General features: G+C 40.1%; 1 protein-coding gene across 7 annotated transcripts in view; it reads right to left on the minus strand.

Annotated features, from left to right (window-relative positions):
* tln2b (talin 2b) overlaps positions 1–16,346 on the minus strand; it is a 259,057-nt gene that overhangs the window by 93,443 nt on the left and 149,268 nt on the right. For all 7 annotated transcript variants that reach the window (XM_087312504.1, XM_087312506.1, XM_087312503.1 and 4 more), the window contains 5 exons: positions 14,750–14,958; positions 13,095–13,193; positions 9,980–10,147; positions 8,259–8,553; positions 1,072–1,238 (listed from right to left, as the gene is read on the minus strand). In XM_087312504.1, the coding sequence (XP_087168630.1) occupies positions 1,072–1,238; positions 8,259–8,553; positions 9,980–10,147; positions 13,095–13,193; positions 14,750–14,958 (938 nt within the window). The remainder of the gene's footprint in view (positions 1–1,071; positions 1,239–8,258; positions 8,554–9,979; positions 10,148–13,094; positions 13,194–14,749; positions 14,959–16,346) is intronic.

The raw sequence follows: 16,346 nt of genomic DNA on the forward strand, positions 1-16,346 counted from the left end.
AAAAAAAACCTAAATAAAACTGCAAAAAAAAAAAATAAATAAAATAAAATAAATACTAAACAAAACAAAAATCTAAAACAAAAACACTAAATCAAACATTAAAAAATAAGCAAATATCAATCAAAAAAATGTAACAAATAAAATAAAAACAAACAAAGTGAAATGATGGCAAACACAATAAAAAAAATATAAAAGCACTAAACGAAAATGAAAAAGTAGACTAAAACTAAACGACCCTCACCAATAAATAAATAAATAAAATTATATATATATATATATATATATATATATATATATATATATATATATATATATATATATATATATATATATATATATATATAATATATATATATATATATATATATATATATATATATATATATATATATATATATATATAAATATATATAAATATATATAAATAAAATAAAAAGAGCTCAAATAAATCAAACAAATGAAATAAAAACAAACTCATAGTGAAAGTAAGGAAAATATCAAACCAAATAAATAATTAGCAATCAATGAAAATAACCAAACAAACAAAAACAAACCAAACAAAAAAGTATGAAAAACAGAACAAATAACAATTAAAAAGATAAAAAATATATTAAAAAAAATACAACAAAGCAAACCCAGAATAAAAAAATGACCAAACAAACAACAGGACCAGAATAAAACAAACCAAACTAAAACAAATACTAAACTAATAAGAGCCAGTTTTGACAACAAACAGAAATGGTGAGCAGGAGGTGTCTGTCAGTAACTCTCCCAAACCCTTTTCCCCCATCAAACTGAATGAAATGCATACTTTACTACATCCAATCAGCTTGCAGTAAAAGAAAACAAGCTATGCCCACTGTTTTCACACTTAATATTCAGCTTCTCTAGGAACTGCGTCACAATACGGAAAACAAAAAGTGTCGCAGCTTCCGCTTCATGCCGACTTTAAGACTATTCAATACTTTTTAAGGGCTTTCGATTTCTCTTAGTTGATTGATCAGCTTTTAGACCCCGCAGACACCCTGATGCTGAACAGACAGATGTTGAATGTTGCTTCGGTTTTCATACCTTCGCAGCTTCCACCATCCTGGCGGTGGCATCGGCCAACAGTTTGGCAGCCGCCAGCAGTTTCTTCGAATTATCCACATCGATTTCAGCCTCAGCATCCGAGCGCATCGCATTCACCAAGTCTGACGTAGCCTGGGCCAAAACCCTCGCCTGTCGCACCATTTCGCCTGTAAATGTGAACACAAACGTTATTTGAACAGCATGTTGAGTGGGCAGATCTTACATTATATTCAGAAACCTCTCCTGGCATATTCTTGGCTCCGTCCACAGTGTATTCGCTGTCCTTGACTGCAGACTAGGAATAAAATACCAACAGCCATTCCACGTTTCTTTGATGTGTGTGAATCTGGCAGCGCTTTGAAAAATCAATCTTTCTGCATATCGCTTCGGGAAGAGCTGCCCGTGCACCCGTGTGACCTGAAGTACATCATTGATCGAGGGCCCTTTCAAAAAGCGTGCCTACTCGTTTTCTCCATAAACGGACTCTGTATTTCCCGAACACCTACATGGATCCTGAAATACAAGCGCTGACGAGATGATCGAGGGATGGAGAGAGAGGTGTGTTAGGGGTGTTTCACCTCTCGAAACGTAGGATGGATTTCAAAAATAGTACGCTTGGTAAATCAACACCATAAAGCGTTCAGCCGTTTGACTTCGTTTTCAGAGGAAAACCACCAAAGGGTAGGACTTGATGTAATTCGAAAGTGGGCTTTTCATAACCTGAATGTAAGTTAGCGTGAATGTGGGCGAATACAAAACATTAGACTGGGATGCGGAGACTGGAGAGGTCAGGTTTGGCTTTGGGAACATGTCAGTGTATTTAAAGCCCAGAATAAATCAAAATGTCTTTTGTTGTGACTAGTTTATTATAAATATGCTAGCAATAGGGCTATATATATAACCAGTGTCGCGTAAGTTACTTTAAAAAAGTAACAGATTACAAACTACCGACTACTTCAGGAAAATTGTAATATGATTACAAAACGAATTACTTCCTGTCAAAAGTAATCAGATTACTAATTACTTTTCTTTGATACTTTTTAAGGCGAGGCAGTGGCGCAGTAGGTAGTGCTGTCGCCTCACAGGAAGAATGTCGCTGGTTCGAACCTCGGCTCAGTTGGCGTTTCTGTGTGGAGTTTGCATGTTCTCCCTGCGTTCGCGTGGGTTTCCTCCACAGTCCAAAGACATGCGGTACAGGTGAACTGAGTAGGCTAAATTGTCTGTAGTGTATGAGTGAGTGTTTGAATGAGTGTGTGTGGGTGTTTCCCAGAGATGGGTTGCTGATGGAAGGGCATCCGCTGCCTAAAAACGTGCTGGATGAGTTGGCGGTTCATTCCGCTGTGGCGACCCCTGATTAATAAAGGGACTAAGCCGACAAGAAAATGAATGAATGAAAGAAGTTATGTTCATTTTCAGTTATTTTTTAACAGGAGATTCACTCTGAGGGGAGCATTTGAATCAGTGAATCATTACCTAGAGACTCGCTCTAATTGGAACATTTAAACCAGTGATTCGTTCACTGGAGATTCGCAATGACAGAAACATTCGAATCAGTGAATTGTTAATTGAGGACTCACTCTGACCCAATCATTTGAAGCCTCAACAGCAGAATCTCTCTTATTTGGGAAATTAAATCAAATTATTATCTAGAGACTCTGTTTAACTGGAACCCACTGCCTTCGCGTGGGTTTCCTCCGGGGTGCTCCGGTTTCCCCCACAGTCCAAAGACATGCGGTACAGGTGAATTGGGTAGGCTAAATTGTCCGTAGTGTATGAGTGTGTGTGTGAATGTGTGTGTGGATGTTTCCTAGAGATGGGTTGTGGCTGGAAGGGCATCCGCTGCGTAAAAACTTGCTGGATAAGTTGGCGGTTCATTGCGCTGTGGTGACCCCGGATTAATAAAGGGACTCAGCCGACAAGAAAATGAATGAATGATACTTTTTAAATTTAAGTAATTTAATATTCACTGAAATACATTACAGGTGACACAGTGGTGCAGTAGGTAGTGCTGTCGCCTCACAGAAAGAAGGTCGCTGGTTCGAGCCTCGGCTGGGTCAGTTGGCATTTCTGTGTGGAGTTTGCATGTTCTCCCTGCGTTCGCGTGGTTTTCCTCCGGGGTGCTCCGGTTTCCCCCACAAGTCCAAAGACATGCGGTACAGGTGAAATGGGTAGGCTAAATTGTCCGCAGTGTATGAGTGTGAATTAGTGTGTGTGGATGTTTCCCAGAGATGGGTTGCAGCTGGAAGGGCATCCGCTGCGTGAAAACATGTGCTGGATGAGTTGGCGGTTCATTCCGCTGTGGCGACCCCGGAATGAATAAATGAATCCATTATAATGGGTTGATCACAGCAGCATTCCCAAATATTAAAATTCTCTCATCATTCACTTGTTCCAAACCTGTTTGTCTTTTTTTTTTTTAAACAAAAAAATCATTTAGAAGAAAACTGGATACCCTTTAATCACTGACATCCGTTGTATCAAAATAAATAAATAAATATATAAAAAAAACTGTGTTTGGGTGTTCTGTGTTTGTCTGAGGTAGTTAGTCTGCAGAAATGTTCAAATTACATACAAGGTATGAAGCTGATCGGTCAGTTCTTGTAAAATGACTTGCGGTTTTTAACTGGGTGCGCCTGGAGAATGCGAATTTGTGCAATATGTTCCCTAATATGCGCGCACAAGCCACAAGTGCTTGAACAAGTTGCTGGTTGAGTTATAAGCAGTCGAAAGTTCTTTGGAGACTGGACATAGACTGCAATATTTTTGCTTTTATGCTCAACGAAATCAAGGTAATGTCTGTATTTCCACTTGAAGAAGCAACCACTCTCGCCAGCAACCATTTCAGCTCCCGTTCTCCAGCAATTTAAAGGCGCATGCTTAATAACTGATGTTGCAGCAGAAAATGTGATTTAAAAGAGGCATTTTTCTTCTAAAATTACATTACAGAACCAACCCTGTGAAGTCGATTTTCCAAGATGGCGGCACCCTAGCTCTAAAACCTATAGCAAAACATGCCCTTTTACTTAAAAAGGCTACATTATAAATAGTTTGTTATTTACACCCACTGGCCACTTTATTAGGGACACCTGTCCAACTGCTGGGATATTTCCTTGGCACAGTTTGGGCCCATTATTACCAATTGAGCATCATGTCAACGCCAAGCCAAGAGTATTGTTGCTGACCATGTCCATCCCTTTATGACCACAGTGTCCCCATCTTCTGATGGCTACTTCCAGCAGGATGTCATAAAGCATGAATCATCTCAGGACATGACAATGAGTTCACTGTTCTCAAATGGCCTCCACAGTCACCAGACTCCAATCCAATAGAGCACCTTTGGGATGTGGTGGAACGGGAGATGGGCATCATGGATGTGCAGCCGACAAATAAGCAACTCCATGATGCTCTCATGTCAATATAGAGCAAAATCTCGGAGGAACATTTCCAGTACCTTGTCTAATCCGTCATAAAGTATTAAGGCAGTTCCAAAGGCAAAAGTGGGTTCAACCCAGTACTAGCAAGGTGTACCTAATAAAGTGGCCGGTGAGTGTATATTTTCATTAAAGTTGAAATCAATAATGTAAACTTGACCGACTGCTTGACTTCCACTTTAACTTCATGTGCAACAAAATATATAACACTGTTCTAGTGGTTTCTGGATATTTTAAAGAAAAACAATTATACTGTTCGTTTAATTAATTATTTAATTACACTTTTTATATATTTTTATGGTCAGCAGTTAATTTATTTCAAATGTGGAGCAAGTTATTGCATGTATAAAAGGTTCATTCATTCATTCGTTCATTTTCTTTTCGGCTTAGTCCCTTTATTAATCAGGGGTCGCCACAGTGGAATGAACCGCCAACTTATCCAGCATAAGTTTTATGTAGCAGATGCCCTTTCAGCCGCAACCTAGTACTGGGAAACAACCACACACACTGATTCACACTATGTAAAAAGCTTTCTTTACTTTTTTTAATGCATTAATTAATTCTGCAAAATAAGAACCAGAATGTGTATTAGGGAATAATCAAGATTTCTTCTTGACTCTAAAGTTACAAAGTACGCATCTTCGCTTAAGGTTTGCGGGTCATTTATCATGCTCCATGTTTCACTTGAACAGCTACAGTGAAGCCCACTGGCACCTTCGTCCATGTGTTTTCCTTTAAAAGAGTTCAAAGAAAGGGTGTGTGCGTGATTGAGTCCAGATCTGATGCTCTGTAGCGGTTTTATATGGCATGTTTTCATCGACCTCACGGCGCAGACTCTTTTGAGCATTCCTAAGACTTACGGCTATAGCATAACAAACCTCTTCAGTTTTGAAAACGGCTCGAAAACAAAGCACAGACCGCAGACAAAATAACTTTTAAAAGCCCTCACTGAGACAAAATAAACTGAGGGTCAACAGCCCTGGAGTGGAAACACAAAAACTAGCAAGATAAATATTTATTTGAGCATTACAAATCGACAATTAGCATCGCTTGTGGGTCACCAGCAGCGGATACACAAACAGTGGAGTTTCTAATGTACAAAACGAGGCCAGGAACACCATTAAAATTGTGCAATTGTGAATTGGAAAAAGCTAATCCTGTTGTGTCACAGCACAGATACGCTTTGTTTGGATGATGTGCCTGAAAGATATTAAAGCTCTCTTGTGTATTACTGTATGCTCATTTGACTTTGATTTGCATTTATTTAATAAATTCTCTTTAGCCTGGAACTGTTCTACATCCTGTGGTACAAGCTCAATCTATCGCATTTAGCAAAATCCCTACTACTTCCGTTGCTTGTATTTGTGGTTTTGGGATTTGGACAATCCCTTAGACCCAAGTTATAAACCTTGGACAAGGTTCATAATGCAGCGCATGATACCTGAAAGTGTGCAGCTTGTTGAGGAGAAGCAGATTGAAAATCTGAAAAATGAAACTCCTCATGCCCTGTCATACATTCGGCACAAAAAGGTGCAAGAAGTGTTTGGGGCGATTTTTTGCTATTTTCAGACCAGCGCCACACTAATTTTCACGTTTCGCACCACGTTGTTTAAATAGCAAACCCATTTGTGCCACTTTGAGGACTCATGGGTGTGCTGGTCTAAAAAGGAGGTGTGTTTAGGCCAGGTGTGGGCAATATTGATCCTGGAGGGCCAGTGTCCTGCATAGTTTAGCTCCAACCCTATTCAAACAGACCTCCCTATAGAGTTCAAGTAATCTTGAAGACACTGATTAGTTTGTTCAGGTAGTTTGACTAGTGTTGGAACAAAACTCTGCAGGGACACCGGCCCTCGATGATCAAGTTTGCCCATCCCTGGTTTAGGCGCATCATCTGCGTGTTTCTATTTTTAAGAACTGAAATAGACGCGCCATTGACCAACTAAAAGCTGTTCTTAAGTCCAGCACAGAGCATGTTAGTTATGCGCCTATGCAGATCCAAACGCTAGTTTTCATCAACCTCAATGCGCAGACTCTTTTGAGGAGTTCCAAAGACTTAAGGTAGATATCTGCGCAGGACTAAATTTTGAATCCCACTCCCGCCCGCTCCCGCCAGGTTTTAGCCCGAAGCCGACTGCTCCCGCTTATATTCAGCATTTGCTGTCCCGCTGCCTGACCCGCCTCGTTTTCTACCCGCTGCACCTGATCCTGCTAAAGAGCAGGGGGGGAGAACAAAATCGAAATCCACCCCGCTATACAGAGTCCAGACAGCCTATAACAAGCTGTCTGTAAAAAAACACACACAAGCACCAAGCACACACACAGACAAAGCTCGCTCTGTCTCTCATTCGCGCACATACACACACACCTCTCATTCGCGTGCGCGCATACACACACACACACACACACAAACACACACACACACACACACAGCAACGAACAAACAAGCTAAACACAGCATCGCGCTGTTTCAGTCACACACATAACGTTACATACGCGTGCTCGCTCGGGAGTCGGGAGCGATATTGCTAGACAGCCCGCTCCCGTCCCAAATTAAACCTGTTACCTGTTAAACCTGTTTATTCGGAAACTTATTCCTGCGCCACAGAAATCTGGTTGGGTACTGCGGCTCCCTCGGGACAGCCGCAGGAATGCAGACCTCTAACTTACGGCTATAGTATAACGAACACCTTCAGTTTTGAAAACGGCTTGAAAACAAAGCACAGACCACAGACAAAATAACTTTTAAAAGCCCTCACTGAGACTAAATAAACTGAGGGTCAACAGCCTTGAAGTGGAAACACAAAAAACTAGCAAGATAAATATTTATCTGAGCAGTACAAATCGATAATTAACATTGCTTGTAGGTAACCAGAAACAAAGACACAAACAGTGGAATTGTTAATGCACAAAACGAGGCCAGGAACACCATTAAAACTGAAAAGGAGGTGTGTTAAGGCTCATCATTGGCGCGTTGCTATTTTGAAGAACTGAAATTAACCGCGCCATTGACCAACTTAAAGCTGCTCCAGCGCACCACCTCATTTTGGGCCCACTCATAATCCTTTAATTAGCCTATTTATAATGTCCAAGACGTTGATATTAATATTAAATGCTACTTTTGTGCGGTTATTAGCTTTTTTTCTCCCCTATTTACTGGTTTAAAAATCTTAAAATTAGTCCAGCTCTATCTGCTGGTTAAAAAGCAATCTGCAATTTATCGAATCTGCTATCTGCAATCTATTGCTTTTCCTGCAGCTCCCGGATGTAATGTCGAATTTTAACAGTTGAATTTGAGCTACTGAAATTATGGAAGCAAATTTTTGAACGGAAATAAAATGAACTGAAAATGAAACTGAAAAAATGAAATCTGGAAGTTGAATATGAAATATTGAATTTAAGCATAAAAATGTGTTGAATTGAAATATTCTCAGCTTAAATAATAAATTGCAGGACTTAAAATTACAAACTCTGGCAATTCAAGTCATTAAAATGCAAGCAGTTATTAATTCAATGTATTATTTTTTCGGTTAGTGCTGTTCGACAAGCTTTTTATTTTCAATACTTTTGCCATTGATTTTGTTCCATACGCTAAGCCTTATCGCACAACAAATATCCGGCTTTTTGGCTAAAAAAGAAAAATCACTCAGCCTGTGACTTGACGATCATTACCAGATATATGCCCGCCAAAGAGGCGTTCCCCTAATGGTGACGACATGTGAAAACTATCAATAAACACACAACAGCAATAATTCTCACCTGCGTCGCCCATGGAGGTGAAGATGCTCTCAGTGACGGTCATGATGGTGTCAGTGGCCTGGTCGTAGCGTCCGATGGGCTCTCCGCAGCTGGCATAGTGGCGGACGTGCTGCAGCAGGTCACTGAGCGCCTGACTGACGCCTCCGGATGCCAGGTTGACCTGCCGGAGCAGTTCGGCTTCCTCGGAGGCGGCGTGGCAGGCCCTCAGACAGCCCTCCACCGAGCGCTCCACCAGCCGGCCCGCCTCCACCAGCTGCTCCTGGCACACTGGGGACGAGATGGTGGGACTCACCACCTAACACACCAAACAGACCAAAGGAGACATCAGTATGTGCTTTTCAAACAAGTAATGACAATATGAACTGATGGTGAAATTACATGTATTTATGGTTTCACCTTAAAAGCACCATATGTCCAATTCCTTTCATTAAAATGTCCAATAACCACTAGAATATTGTTGTGAAGTTAATTTCTAAACTAATTTCGAGAGGATCATGTGCTTATGATTATAATTATTTAATTTATGATTCCCCAATCATACGACTCCTAAGTCACTATGAAATCCAAGTTCCATATAAGAAGCATCTTCCTTTGAAGAATCCACCCTTCCACCCCTACTCCTCTTCCTTTCCTAGATGGGTGGTACGGTGGCCCAGTGGTTAGCACTATTGCCTCACAGCAAGAACGTCACAGGTTCTAGTCCTTACCAAGCCAGCCGACATTTCTGTGCGGAGTTTACACGACCTCCCCGTGCTCATGTGGGTTTCCTGCCACCAGGGGCGCCGCAAGGGGGGAAAGTTAGGATGATTCTAAGGGCCCATACATTTATGGGGGCCCCAGAGACACTATCAAAGGCCCGCGCCAATACAGCTCTTCACTGTCATCTGCAACCCCCCCCACCAATCCCCCATCACCACCCGCTCTTCACTTTCATCCGCTATCCCACCCACCGCTCTTCACTTTCATCTGCGATCCAAGCCCCATACCCCAACCCTCCCCACTCTTCACTTTCATCCACTATCCTGCCCCTCGCTCTTCACTTTCATTTGCGATCCCCCCAGCCCTTCACTTTTATCCACGATCCAAGCCCCACCCCCCACCTCCCCTCTCTTCACTTTCATCCACTATCCCGCCCCCCGCTCTTCACTTTCATCTGCGATCCCCCCCCAGGTCATCACTTTTATCTGCGATCCAACCATCCCCCCACCCCTCCCCTCTCTTTACTTTCATCCTCTACCCGCACCCCGCTCTTCACTTTCATCCGCAATCCATCCCTCACTATAACACCCCACCATCTCCCCCGTCCCACCACACTATTCCATAAAGGAGGTTCCTTCGCAAGGTACAGTTTATAAAAATCCCAAAACAAACAAAAAATGAATAATTCAGCTGCAAATCAGCAAATTAGAGGGATTGTGGTAGGATCGTGAGGCATTAAAGACACTTAAAATTCAGCTTTGCATTGCAGAAATAAATGACAATTTAAAATTAATTAAAATTAAAAACAGTTCTATTAAAGAGTAATAATAATAATTGTACAGTTTCTACTCTATATTGACAGAAGACGCTTATAATCAAAAACATTTTTCAACTTTGGAAAGGTTGAATAATTTCCTTTAGAATGATTAGTTAATATCTTAGCTAAATATAATTTGATTCATCCTAAAAAGCAGTTGTGTATAATGTTAGCGGCATCATTTCTCTTCATCTGTCAGAAGTACCTTAGTACAGGCCACCAGCTGTGATGTGGAAAGTGCGCACTGCGTGGCGGCGGTAATGACCCGGTTCTGGAGTGCCGTGTCCTCGGCCACCTGCGCCACGTTCTTGGCCTTCAGCACGAGCATAGCGGCGGCGTTCGCTACGGCTTTAGCCAGGTTCATCATAATGTCCTGAAACACATTCGTCATCCAAAGAAACACACTGTGAAGCAACCTGGCCCAGGCTAATGAATGAAATCAGCACAAGGATAGAGTGTAACACAATCAAATAGAGGGCAATCAGAGGCTCGCCGAGGCTAACCGACTGTGACAGCATCAGCTGAACCACACGAAATCAAATTTTACGTGTCGAAGATGGGCGCTAAAGTGTTTACTACATGAGAAAACTGCCTTGACGGGACATAATGAGACTGGGAGCGTGCAATTGGCTGAGGGATTTTGAATTAACCAATCAGAAGAGCAGGATAAAGCAAATATCAAAGCATGACAGTTCAGTTCCTTAGGTAAACAAACCGCATTCATTTGAAGGTGATTTAAAGGGACAAATCACCCAAAAATGAAAATTCTATTATCATTTACTCAACCTTTATGAGTTCAACGCAGAAGAAGATATTTTGAAGAATGCTGGAAACCACTGAGGGACTCCCAAATTAACCGGGAAAGCAAATAGCAGAGCACAGCAGTTCAGTTCCTGAGGTAAACAAACCCCTCTCATAGCCTGAGGTGATTTAAAGGAACAGTGCACCCAAAATGAAAATTCTGTCATTATTTACTCAACTTTTATGAGTTTCTGTCTTCTGTTGAACACAAAAGAAGATATTTTGAAGAATGCTGGAAACTACTGAGGGACTCTCGAATTAACCAATCAGAGTGAAAAGCAAATATCAGAGCTCAACAGTTCAGTTCCTGAGGTAAACAAACCCCATTCATTGCCAGAGGTGATTTAAAGGGATAGTTCACACATACACAAAAAAATATTCTATCATAGTTTACTCAACCTTTATGAGTTAATGAACACAAAAGAAGAAGTTTTGAAGAATGCTGCAAACCAATAACTTCCATAGTATTTGTTCTTCCTACTATGCGAGTCAATGGTTGCATGTTTTTCCTCAAAATATCTTATTTTGTGTTCAACAGAAGAATGAAACTCATAAAAGGTGTGTACCCACATGAGGGAGAGTAAACAGTAAGTAAATTTACATTTTCGGGTGAACTATCCCTTTAACTACATTTAAAGTGACAGTACACCTAAAAATGGAACCATTCTTCAGCTGAATATTAAGTAATGATGGTAAATAAAGAGCTGATGGATTTCAAAACGTATAGAAATTATAGACTATATAGACTAAAACACAAAAGAAAAACCTTTGAAAAATGTCACCTAAAAGCCAATAGGAACCGCTGACTTCCATAGAAGGGAGAAACATAATATGGAAGTCAATGGTTATGATTGGCGACATTTTAAAAAGGTTTTTTTTTTGTTTGTGTTCAATGTGAAGAAAGTAACTCAGTGAGGGTGAGTAAACACCGACAGAGTTTTCCTTTTTTAGTATCTCCCTATATCTTTTGAAATAAACTCAAAGCATATTGTGTTTGTACTTATAACAGCTGACGATGTTTCATAGTGTGCTGTCGTTTTTCACTAGATTGCATCATTCACTATGGAATGAATAGCACATTGTCATATAAAAGATTTTAGAGAAAAGGTTTGCCTGCATTTCAGACACAGCATGTCTTTTTATATACTAGAAAATTACAAATGTTCAAACATGCTATTTTTCAAGAACTGACCAAAGTAGAGATGGTGATTCAATGAATGTGAATTAGGTTTTTAATATAATGTTTAATTTTAAATCATATTGTATGTTCTTTTTTTAGTTGAACATTTAATTTATACACAAGAGAAAATAAAAAAATGGTTAAAGAAAAAAAAACAACAACAAACAAATAATAACTTGACTTCTAGTTGATCATTTTGGTATCAGAAGTGGCTTATGTAAAAGGCAAAGGCCTCTAGATTACGCTTTTTATCTATCCTTGTTCTAGTTATATCCACATGCTGTGCTCCATATGGTTAGAAACCTGACAGGTGGACAAATCTAAGCTTGTTTTTAATAAAACAAATATAAAAATGGATAAAATAAATAATACTGCTAATAACGATAACGTTATACAAAAGCAAATTGTCATGAATAAACTGAAAAAGCCCCCGAGATGAAGAAGGCATGAAGGCAGTGTTTTTTTTATATTTACGTAGGATAGAAAATAATATGTTTTGTAATATTTTAATCCTTTATATTTATATCCTATATATATCCATGTTATATCCAATATATATCCTTATTATACCATATATATATATATATCCTTATTATATCCTATATATATCTTTAATATTTAAATTCTTTTTCATATGTGAAGGTATTTGCGTATTGCTCTACATCTTGTGTGTATTAAGCAGTGTGTAAGCGAGGCGCACAACTAACGTGCTCTGCGCTGGACAATAGACCGGCTTTCTTTTGGTCTATTGAAAAATCTATTATAGTTTCTCAAAATAGCAACGCACCAGCAGTGCGCCTCAGAATGCCTCCTTTTTAGATCAGAACGCCTATGAGCGCACACATGAGCGCAAAAGCATTTGCTATTTAAACAGCGTGGCGCAAAACGTCAAAATGACTCTTGCGCCAAGCTGAAACTAGCAAACAACAATTGCGTCGCGCCTTGCGCCACATTGTGCCGGGTGGATAATAGGGCCCTTAAAGTCAAATGAGGTGAAAAAAAATGACAAAGTTTCACTTAATTTTAATAGAATTTTTATTTAAATGTCATGTACTATTGTTCCCTAAAATATAAATTAGAGTGTTCAAACTGTTGGCCTACAATTTGGACTATAATAAATGCTATGAAACATAAAAAATATATTTTTTTGTGTGTAAGAGTTCCAGTTTTGGCAAAAATGTAGGCGTTTATTGAGCTGAAAGTCATAGTTAATGGTTTATTATTAGCAAGAACTGTACCTTGAAATAAAATGTGACCCATTTCTACATCAGTTTGTAATGCTGTGAAGAGAGAAAAATACCTCTGGTCCAGGAGTCACTGTAGTAAAAGGAACATTTACCTGGAATCTCCCGTCGGTCTCTCCCTCTCCCATTTGTTTAAGCAGGTCTCCGCTGGCCTGTCCGATGCTCCCGGCCGCTGTCAGCACCGTTTGTCTGGGCTGTAGGGTTAGATTGACACATACCTCAAAACAGACCCTCCACGTTTTACAGCTAATAACATCCTGTTTATCAGATCTGCAGTCACTACAATTACACTTCCTCATACACCAACCAACATGTAAACACACTGTGCTACTTAAGTCCCCCTAAAATCAGAGTAAACCCTTGTGTACTGTTCAAATGGACTACCCTTTCGTTATGTTGGGGGCTGTTTTTGCCCTATTGACTTCCATTATAATGACATTTTTATTGCAAAGCCACAACACCAAATAATCATGCATTCTTGATTGTTAGTGGTTTTCCCTCATGGGAAGAGGTCAAATTTGCTCTTTTTTACTGTTGGCCATCAGTTGGGAGCATTAAATAGATAGTCTTGTGGAAAAAAAATGAAAGTTTCTGGCTTTTATATGGAGATCTTTGGAGTAAAACAGCAGACTATCGTGTGTGTGCATGAATACACTTACGGTGTTTACTATGTTCTGAGAGCTGAGCTGCTTATTTTTTATTTACTTAAACATATTAAGATAAGCGTACAAAGCTGTATGCACACATGCCATGTCATTATAATGGAAGTCAAAGGGGCAAAAACAGCCCCAAACATAATGAAAGGGTAGTCATTTTTGTCCAGAGTGTATTGTTGAATTTTTGAAAAATTCCAAGGCATTTTCCCAAAACATGTGTCAAAATAAGGTTCATTCAATCATTCATTTTCTCGTCGACTCAGTCCCTTATTAACCCGGAGTTGCCACAGCGGAATGAACCGCCAACTTATCCAGCAAGTTTTTTACACAGCGGATGCCATCCACACACACATTCACACACACACTAACACACTACGGACAATTTAGCCTACCGAATTCACCTGTACCGCATGTCTTTGGACTGTGGGGGAAACCGGAGCACCCGGAGGAAACCCACGCGAACGCAGGGAGAACATGCAAACTCCACACAGAAACACCAATTGAGCCGAGGCTCGAACCAGCGACCCAGTGACCTTCTTGCTATGAGGCGACAGCACTACCTACTGCGCCACTGCTTTGCCCTCAAAATAAGGTTTGTCACCAAAAATCATTCCATTTGCTGAGAGACAGACAAACTTGTGGCCAAATTACATCTCAGTATCACCCCAGAGTGGATGGAAACATTCCTAACAGTACACAAGGGTTAAGTTCATTGCAACACCAAATCCAAAATTCTTTGTCAAACATTTTTGCACATTAAAAAGTAAATTCGACCTAACGTTCTGTCAATTGTATTGAAACACAACCTCTAAAAATTTCATTTGGGTCTGGGTTTAATTATTTTTCTTTTTTTTTCAATGTTTTTGCATTCGAAAAAGCATTTTGTGCCGTGTTTTGGCAGTGCAGAGTCACCATACAAGCGAAAGCCAAAATCCACAATCAGCACAGAGAACTTTTTGACAACCAAAACATGTATCATGAAGACAGAATGTCGCAAACAGTTGAGAACCACTGCTGTATGCAGAATGGCAGCACCTTTTTGCCTGTAAACAGCAGTGCATTTTTGTTAGATTTGTGTGTTTTGCATTGGTCACCTCTCCAGACGTGGGCTCCACGGCTCTCAGCAGGTCAGACACGGCCCCTGTGAGGGTCCTCGCGGCTCCCATCAGGTTCTGCCCGCTGCCCACTTCATCCTCCATCAGAGCCGCCAGCAGCTTCACACCCTTGGACATCTCCGTCAAGTTGGAGGAGATGGTGGTGATGGCGCAGCCCACAGCGGTGTAATCCGTGTCTATGGGGTCACCTGAGGGTTAAGGTGTATATAGTTTAGCTAATACTACATATATTTAATCCATTGTAGTTTCTGTATTATTAGCATACTGAGGCTCCTCATCCTCTGCAACTCCATTCTCACATATACAGCAAAAGTTGCGGTAGAGAGAACTTCAGTTTCAGCAATGAGAATTTAGGCATATTGCATAATGCTGTTAAATAACTCTTATGAATCTAATGTTAAATTAAACTCTGCCCTCTCATGTCTGCAGCATCTGCAGTAACATGACGATTACTGCATCTTGTTTATATACACTATGAACAGCAGCTACGCTAATCATTCTCCTTTTTCTCCACTTCCACTTGGGGATGCTCATCACGAGGCCCTCAGACTATGCAGAGTCACTGATTGGATCAAAGACCAGCGACGAGATGATCCCAAGGTTTCCATATCCTAGACCAGGCCGTATCCTGAGCAGCTGCTGTGCTGGTCATGGAGGAGAGGAGAACATTATACGGATTCTAGTGATGCTCAAGGGACAGACGAGTCTTCGCTGAGGCCAGCTTCCAGCCTCCGCCGCTGAGACTGCAGCTCTGTACAAGACGTTTGGCCAGCGGAAAAATTAAAATGGTCATGCCCAACTAAGTCTGGTTTCTCTTAAGGTTTTTTTTTCTTCATTTGCCAATTGGTGAAGTTTTTTTTCCCTCTCCGCTGTCGCCTCTGGCTTGCATGGTTTGGGATTTGGTAGAGCTACCCATCGATGAATTTGCTCTTCAGCGTTTGGACTCTCAGTAATGATTTTAAACCACACTGAACTGAGCTAAACTGAACTGAACTTCAACACTAAAAAACTGAAATACTCTGTTCCAATTTACTATGACCATTTATGTGAAACTGCTTTGACACAATCTACATTGTAAAAGCCCCATACAAATAAAGGTGAATTGAATTGAATTGAATTGCTATAATGTTCCCCTGTTAGAATGGTTACATGACATTTGGATTATCATTACCGAAACAAGCACTTTTCTACATTGTACTTTTATTGCACAAATGTCCTTTTTAAAAGTAAAAATATTAGTAAAAATGAGCTAATCTGTTGTAGTTTCTCTGTTATTAGAAAAACATACCTCACCCTCCGCAACTCTATTGATATACAGTATATATACCGCAACCGCTGCAATAGAGAGAACTTCTGTTTCGGTAATGAGAGTTTAAGAATATTGCATATTTTAAAGTAGTAACTCTTATGAAGTTATTGTTCTTAACATGAAGATTATTGGAATCATTTTCCAGTCAGAATGGTTACACGACTTTTTGATTATCATTACCGAAACAAGCAGTTTTCTACATTGTACCGTTGCTGTACAAATGTACTTTAAAAAAATCTAAATATTTGCACTGAGTAAAAATTATCT

Source organism: Danio rerio, chromosome 25, assembly GCF_052040795.2.
Source record: "Danio rerio strain M-AB ecotype USA chromosome 25, GRCz13ab, whole genome shotgun sequence".
In the NCBI taxonomy this organism is placed as follows: domain Eukaryota; kingdom Metazoa; phylum Chordata; class Actinopteri; order Cypriniformes; family Danionidae; genus Danio; species Danio rerio.